Here is a 7,976-nt window from a genome sequence, read left to right as displayed (position 1 = left end):
AAACTACTATGGATGACCTAAATTTCCCTCGGGATAAATAAAGTATCCAACTATCTATCTATCTATCTATCTATCTATCTATCTATCTATCTATCTATCTATCTATCTATCTATCTATCTATCTAATCGGTCGATCAAGCAATCGTCCGTCCCCACCTGCAGGCCATGCATGACCACTACATCATCTGCAGGGTCGCAGGGGGTCGTAACACCTCCCTCCCAAGGTTTCATAGAGGAACCTTAAAAAAATAACCACAAAAAAACAAAAGACCCTCTGTGACCCTGCGCAATCTCCAGTCCCCCAGCATCCAGGGCCCTGGAAACTAGATGAACAAAGAGAAAGGTCACAAGGCAAATCGTTTGAGCGCCATAAAGAACATCAACAATGAGGTTGCCAACATCCTCGACTTCAGCAAGACACTGAGCCACTACTTTGTTTAATTTACTGTTATCAGACAGTAAGGAAAGAATGCATTATGTATAGGCCTGCCCTTTCTCACTGTTCAAAATCTAAGCCAGATACAATCAGTGAAAGCCTACGGTCTTAAATTCGAATGCCCTTATTTAGAAATTCTGATTATTTATTTTTTTGTCTTTTATACATCAAACAGTCCTGGTAGCTAATTCAACATAATTAAAGTGGAAAGCTACTAGGCTTGAGCTGAACATCATCGAGGACTCTTAATATGATGATCCTTCTGCCGGATATAGGCTACGCTGATGGCTGTAACTGTTTCAAGTGTGCAAAAGTCGCTCAAATATATTAACAAACAATAACTACCGGCACGTTGGCAATAAACGTCATACCCAAAAATGGATAGACTTTCCAAAGCCACGCAGAGGCCACGTCAGCTACCCAAGATGTGGTAAGCATATGAGAATTGTATTTAACCTCTAATTCTTCATTGTCTTCTTTACTTACAGACACTTACTCACTAACAGAGAGGGAAGTGAAGTGAAGAGCGCCCACTCGACAAACATTTTTAAAAGATGTGCAAACGATTAAAATGCTGTATTTACTTTTCTACCAATATCCCACGATAAGACAGATACCGATTTTATTGCAATCTTTGAAAAAGACTGGTTTACAAAGCTGCAATAACACAAAACGATGTCACAAGACAGAACCGCCAGTTACAAAGTTAGGCTAACTGTGACTTGATCCACCCATCCACCACTTCATCCACCCTGAATGTCATCCCTTTCTTATTAACTTGTTTTCATGCTGTTCCCCCCTTTTTAACTTTTGCAGCACACTATATGACATCCGTCAAACACCACCCGCCCGTTTGTTTAGATGAAGGTGTGGTATGCCCTCATCAAGGAACTGGAACGGCACGAATTTAGGATACAATAATTCATGAACGTTTATTCGTCCCCTGTTGAAGAAATCAAGACGGCTTCGTTGAATTAGAAGGACGGTGTATCTTTCATGGCTCATGTTCGATACTCAGAAAAGACCTCTGTTGACGTGGCTGGCAACTTCTCCATGGTGCTTGATGGAGCGCTATGTGTTAACGGGACCCCGTGGATTCTCTTCTTATTCGAAGAATGCGTTGAAAACAAATGGGAGTATTGGAGTGTGGTTATCGGCCTTATCTCAATGTTGTGCTTCTTGTTCTCAACATTACCGTAAGTTTTAACTTCTTGCTGAAAAGGGAATACTTCGCTTTGTAATGTTAGTGCGAATTTAGCCAGGTGTAATTTACCTTTTCCCACAATATAGGCTTATTAGCCCAGTCTATGGCTAATTGTAAAGTATAATTATTACTAACATAACAGTAAGGCTACATTTAAGTTGAAACTGTTTAAATTATTGGGACTATTATCTTATTTGAGCGTCAATCTCAGATGGCTGATGACAATTTACTCAAGGCTGTTTCTGTTGGTTTAAATGGGAAGTCGTACAACAAGTTTATCTTTATTTTCTATGCAAATATATGATAGGCTTACAGACTGTTTGTACTTCTACAGGCAAGTGTATGAGGCCTATAAGAGTGGGAAGGTGGATGAAGCTATGTCCGTCGGCTTCCTTCTCTTCCTTCTGGGTGGAGATGTGAGCAATTTTGCAGGATGTCTTTTAACCAGCCAACTACCCATTCAGGTAGGCTACAAAGACAAGAGCATTTCCCCCTCAAGAATAGCTATGGCTCTATTATTTCCTCATTCCATTCAAGCAACAGCATGTGCCCATGAGTTTGGTTACCATGGCACTTCTAGTTTAGGCATGTCACAGTGTTTGCGGTTTTTAAATCTAACTTTAAGATGGGTGCCTTTCATGTCTTACTGCCCTGGTTTAATTGGTCATTTGTGCACAATTTTGTCCAATAACTCATGTTAAAGTAAAAGAGATATTGAAATATTAATAGTATTGTTCTAAAAAATAATATCAGAATTTATTGATATTAAACTTTATTACTGATAAGATTCAACCCGCTCTAATAAGGGGAAAAAAAAACCTGATTTATAGAAGGGTGAATAGCTGCTTTGATTGCTATTTTGTATCAACCTGCAGAGGGAGCTGTCTTAAAGCCTTTAAAAAGAAGCATAACAAATGTCTGTCTCCCACCAATTAAGTGTTGTTGTGCCTTTGTCTTCTGGTGTTGTTCACTGGAGACCTGTAACTGAATGACCTTTCTCTCTTTGCATTTGATGTTTCAGATTGTTACAGCTGTGTTCTACATCTACACTGACTCCATCCTGATCTCTCAGTATCTGTACTACAAAATAAAAAACAACTCCACTCGCAGTAAGCTTTTTTCCTCTTATGTACTGAAGTACCCGAGTTTTGCACTGAACTATTAGATGTTGTTGCAACATGTGATGCCTAATGACACCTGCAACCTATTAGAAATGTTTGTTGCGATATGCCTCTGCACATGACTACCGGCAAGCTGCCCTCATCCCCAAGTGAGTTGTTTGTTCGGTATGATTGTGTGTGGGACGGAGTGGCAGTGGGAGGAGAGGAACAGATGCTCACTTGTCTTTTTCAGAAAAAGCTTAGTATCAAGGTGTTACACCAGAGAAGCTGTTGACTCTGCGTTTTTTCTGGTCTTGTTATTTGCAAACGGTGCACAAGAAGGAAAGTACCAACTGTTGAACTGTCAACTCTGTTGAACTGTGAAAACCCCACTAACCTGCTTTGAACATGTTTAGTCTGTGGTTCAAGAATTAAATCATACAATATTTTACACATGAAATATTTTTTCTCTCTCTCTCTCTCTTTCCCAAATCTTATTCCTTGTGTTGCTCAGGGAAGACTCTACTAAGGTGGGTCTGCTTGATTTGGTTCGGAGTTGGCACCGCTGTTTGTGTGGTGCTGCCCAAACTCGTGGAGAAGACCAGTGTTATCCCCAATTTACAAGTGAGAAACATTTCACTGCGCTTGTGTAAACTCTGGCTGTAATCTTTGTAAACAGAATTGCTTTATATGCAGCCTGAATGCACCAGGATTTGGAACTGACCCTTTTGTCATTCTAACCTCTCAGTTGCAGAGCAAGTCCAGCAGCTTGATGACTTCGGGCTACGCCTGTGGATACCTGTCCTCCATATGCTACCTCTCTTCTCGTTTCCCTCAGCTCCACATAAATGTGCGTTTCTTTGTGCCATTGTGGCACTTTGGGATGTGTGTAAAACCTTTTGGCAAGTGAGCTGGCACAGAGATTATGGAATGGGAAATAGAGGGACCAACAGGCGCAGAATTGGTGGTGTTACATGAGGGATTAATGGAAACCAGTCACTTAAGACAATGGAGGTTTGTGCAGAGTAGTGTAACTCCAACCATGCTACCTCCTGCTGTGATTTGCTTCACAGTTGCTCCATTGTTTCATCCCCTCTGAGATTGGACACACTAAGAAGTAGCTGATTGACTTAGCTTCCTCACAGGCATAAACTTTTTCTGCATGTGCACCATCTCTCTCTCTATCTCTCTTTCTCTATTCCTCTCTCTCTCTTTCTTTCTCTATTCCTCTCTCTCTCTCTCTCTCTCTCTCTCTCTCTCTCTCCCCCCCCCCCCCCCCACCCCCCCCATCACAACACAGTGGTCTTGCTAAAGATGAAATGTGGCAGGACCTGCTGTGGGGAGGCTGAAGAACACACATGATACATCTGCTTAGAATCATCTGTGTCTCATGCTCTTCCTCTTGTGTTCAGTTCAAGAGGCAGTCCACTGAAGGCACGTCTTACCTGTTGTTCTTCCTGGCCATGCTGGGGAACGGCACCTACGGCCTGAGCCTCATGGTCATGCTCCCCGCCCTGAAGGGCTCCAAGAGCGCCTTCATACTCAGCCACCTGGCCTGGCTCATAGGTAGCCTGGGAGTCTTTTTCCTTGACTTCTTTGTATCCTTTTCCTGCTCAGACCAACAACTGGACCATTAGATATTTATTTTAGTAAGTAAAGTAAGGTGACATGGCATTTAAAGGAACTCATGAGAACTATTTTAAATGGATGTGTAAATCTCTCTCTCTCTCACTTCCACCCTCTCTGTCTCTCTCTCTCTTCCTGTCTCTCTCTGTCTCTGTATTTGTATGTGTAGGCATGTGCGTGTGAGGTCCACTATCAACTGCAACAGTTATTGTTATTGTCCATACCTAACATATTTGAGTGATTAGTACTGCGATACAGCATTATGCATGAACAGCGTTGTTGTTTCTTTTCCTGAACAACTGTTTTCCCCTCCTAGGTAACAGCTCAGTTTATCATGTACAGAAAGAATCGCTCGAGTGAAGCAGTTCAGGATATGAAAGCTTCAGAAGAAGAACCTCTTCTGTTTGAAGAGGAGTGTGAGATGTCCCTCAAAATGTCTGAGATGTGAGTTAGGAGGAAGTATACCAGAGCATTCCAGAAAGACCTTAAACACTGTTATGGAAAAGTGGGAACTGTAATATAGATTTATGTCTAGTTGTTCTTGAAGTTTTTGTTGTTTGTAATCAATGGTGGGAATAGAACAAATGGAGAATTGGGATTTTTGGAATAGAACAAATGGAGAATTGGGATCTTTTTTTATAGTAAGTCAATGAGATTGGGACAATGTGTCCATGGTGTTTGGTTTCCTTTCTACTCTTTGTATCAGTGCCACACTCAAGGCTGGTTTTGTGTTCTAGCTTTAGAATGCAATGTGTACCCATCTGAGCAGTATCAGCCATGTTGAGATTACTTGTTAAGTTATTTTATGGGGTGACTGTTATCTGTTTTGGGTTGACAGGCAAAACTTCAAATAAGGAATTACTTCATTTTCAAGGCATGTGTGATATTTACCTCTGTGTGTATTTGCCTGGATGTGCCTCTAACTGTGATAGTTATTTAGCTAGGGTGAACAGGGTTGTTGTAACAGACAAACTGAAGTTATGTTCATGATGCTTTGCTGAAATAACTTTTGAGGATGACTTGTTCCAAAGCCGCATGAGCTGAACCCTTCAGGCAAATCATTATGGATGTGCACTTCAAGAATGTGTCATAATTGATGCCTCGTGAAAGTAACAGACCTGACTCTGTCTGTGATGCAGGCTTGATCTTGGGGAGGTTTCATCTCGTTACCCATTAGTGTGTGTGTGTGTGTGTGTGTGTGTGTGTGTGTGTGTGTGTGTGTGTGCCCTTGCGTGCATGCACATATTCCACTTTGTGTTTATAAGGAAAGTTAGGGAAATATTGCTTATGTGGTGCCTGTTTAAACATCACTATGGCTTAAGAGAGGTTTTTCGAACAAAGCCCTACAGTATACAATTTTAACTTTTGGTATTATTAACAGTTAATGTCCTTTGGAATGAACACACAAAGATACAATCATGACAAGGGACTGTGAGAGTGTACTAATATCCCAAAGTCCATGCTTTATCACGGGTATATTAACATCTAAACTAAATCTAAACAGATATCCCTCTGATCATTGCACACTTCCACAATGTACTTTCTCATGACATTCTTGGGGTGAGTTGGGTACTTTGTTCTCCCACCCTGTGGCGTTCTTTTCTTTCCCCCTGTGCCTTTGTCTTCTGATGTCTAGTTTTACAGGTGACTCTTGCCTGGTGTCGATTGTGTGTGGTGGTCCTTGTCCCAAGGTCCTTCGAGTCGTGCCTTATTTGGGTTGTGGACTGAACGTTTCTTTAAAAGAACTCCATGGAATACAATTATATATACACTCTTAGAGCCTCAGTAAAAGTGTGTTCGTACAAGAGGTGCTCCTATTTTGATGCGTATCATATTAGTGAACATGAACTATATGTATTTTGTGTTTCCCTCTAGATGTTCTGATTTAGTAAGTGTTGTGTTGTCGAGAGGGTGATCTGTCGTACCCCTTTGCCTCACACATTCAGATTGTGCTGAGCCATACCCCTTGTCAAGTCTGTGACTGTTGACTATGCAAGAATGTCTGTGAAGTCACTAACATTTCTCTACCTCATCTCCCAGAATGGATGACATTCATTGAATGGTTGTGATTGGGTTAGTGTTTTTCTTACTTGTGTGTGTGTGTGTGTGTGTGTGTTTTCAATAACCTCATTTGTTATTTCAAAATCTTAATTATGTGAATCTGAATTTATTATAATGGTGAAATTTGTTATAATACACTTTTTGTGTACAGTTTGTGTTGCATTTGGACTTAAACATTGAATTCAGCCCTTAGTTGTTTTCTAGTCGTTAGGGTTGAATGGCTTTTATGTTTTTAATCTTTTGAAGATCATTTCAATTACTTTTGTGATGATAAACGGTTTACCTTCTGTCAATATTCTATTACATTAAGCTTATAATACTCCGAAGGGACTACACTGATGAAATAACAAATTCCTAGCAGACTTAACAATTGTATTTATTGTTTCACTAGACATATGTTTGTACTTGAACAAGGAAACACTGTATTTTCCCCTCATAATTTCAAGTTGAAAATGTATATTTATAATTATAATTTAATGGTACAATATATTTGCTGCCATGTTGTGAAAACAAAAGTCTTGTTAGACGTGGGGTGTTTATAAGTTATTGGAACACAGTTGTTATAGTCCCTTAAATCTGTTTATCCCTTTAGTTCAGATTTATCAGTGCTTCCAAACATCTCAATAAAGTGCAATATTTATCTGTGCAATTAAATAAATAAAAATGAATATATAAATAAATACATTTTCTCTAACCTCTTCTCTGTGATTCTACTGTGCCTTTGGCTGATACATGACGGATATGCTTTTTAATTTAATTAATGGTGGTTGATTGGCACAAATTACAATATTTTCCTGTCGAGTGTCCCGTGTGAATCTAAATGTCGTTGCATCGTTGCTACGTCGGCCGAATTATGCTCTGTTTAGACGTAAAGGCCGAATTATGCTCTGTTTTAAAAACACTACGGCCCTACACAGCTCGCAAAGGCTGTGATTGGCCGGCTACCACAGCCTTTCACACAGAGTCTCACGTTTCCGGGTTAGTAGCATAGTCTTTTTTAGACCCAGACATTTTTTTAAATCATGAATACCCTGCTTACCGTCTCACAAGCCTTTCCTTATGGATTAGGAACAAACATAACAGAAGAGGTCCGAAGACATGAACTCCTTTACAAATCCTCTTTAAACACTTATAAGGACGCTCAAATTACCGCGAATATCCCATTCTCACCCGCGATTGTTTGGAGAGAATGTGGTCATTCACGAACAAATAGGTACTTTCATATTCATTTTCCGCCACTTGTGAGTCATGGTGATATCTTTCATTGAGTTCATATTGACGTGAATCCATCAATTGCACCAGCGAGTTTGATAGAATGAGCCCGGTCTGCTCATACAAAAGTTAACAGTAACCTGCCGTTACCTTGTGGCCAGCACCATTGTAGTTACAAGCATTGACAACATGATGAGATTCTCTCGCCGTTTACCACCTCATCTTTGAATAATGTAACTCATAAACACATCGTTTTAAAGCCTGTCGCAGTCATTAAAAGATGTCAATAAACGAACTTTTGCGTCATGTGCTGTCTTTTTCGCCATTTGTATTTTGT

General features: G+C 40.2%; 1 protein-coding gene across 1 annotated transcript; it reads left to right on the top strand.

The window, feature by feature from the left end:
- The first annotated feature begins 730 nt into the window (after positions 1-730).
- Positions 731-4,844, top strand: LOC308370665 (lysosomal amino acid transporter 1 homolog). The gene is made up of 8 exons (XM_080845357.1): positions 731-866; positions 1,253-1,632; positions 1,975-2,104; positions 2,662-2,749; positions 3,255-3,364; positions 3,489-3,590; positions 4,153-4,338; positions 4,683-4,844. The coding sequence occupies exons 2-8, from the start codon at positions 1,433-1,435 to the stop codon at positions 4,812-4,814; spliced, it is 948 nt and encodes a 315-aa protein (XP_080701483.1). The 5' UTR covers positions 731-866; positions 1,253-1,432; the 3' UTR covers positions 4,815-4,844.
- The last annotated feature ends 3,132 nt before the right edge of the window (positions 4,845-7,976 follow it).

This window comes from Sprattus sprattus (genome assembly GCF_963457725.1).
Source record: "Sprattus sprattus genome assembly, chromosome: 9".
NCBI lineage: Eukaryota > Metazoa > Chordata > Actinopteri > Clupeiformes > Clupeidae > Sprattus > Sprattus sprattus.
The sequence above is the reverse complement of the archived record's forward strand: the minus strand, read 5'-3'. Positions and strand labels throughout refer to the sequence as shown.

What these genes read in the sequence shown, in the direction of transcription:
- LOC308370665 (XM_080845357.1), top strand. Translation starts at nt 1,433, where the DNA reads ATGGCTCATGTTCGATACTCAGAAAAGACCTCTGTTGACGTGGCTGGC. An exon ending in TTCTTGTTCTCAACATTACC is followed by an intron (nt 1,633 to 1,974) that starts GTAAGTTTTAAC and finishes GTACTTCTACAG; the next exon opens with GCAAGTGTATGAGGCCTATA. An exon ending in GTGTTATCCCCAATTTACAA is followed by an intron (nt 3,365 to 3,488) that starts GTGAGAAACATT and finishes CTAACCTCTCAG; the next exon opens with TTGCAGAGCAAGTCCAGCAG.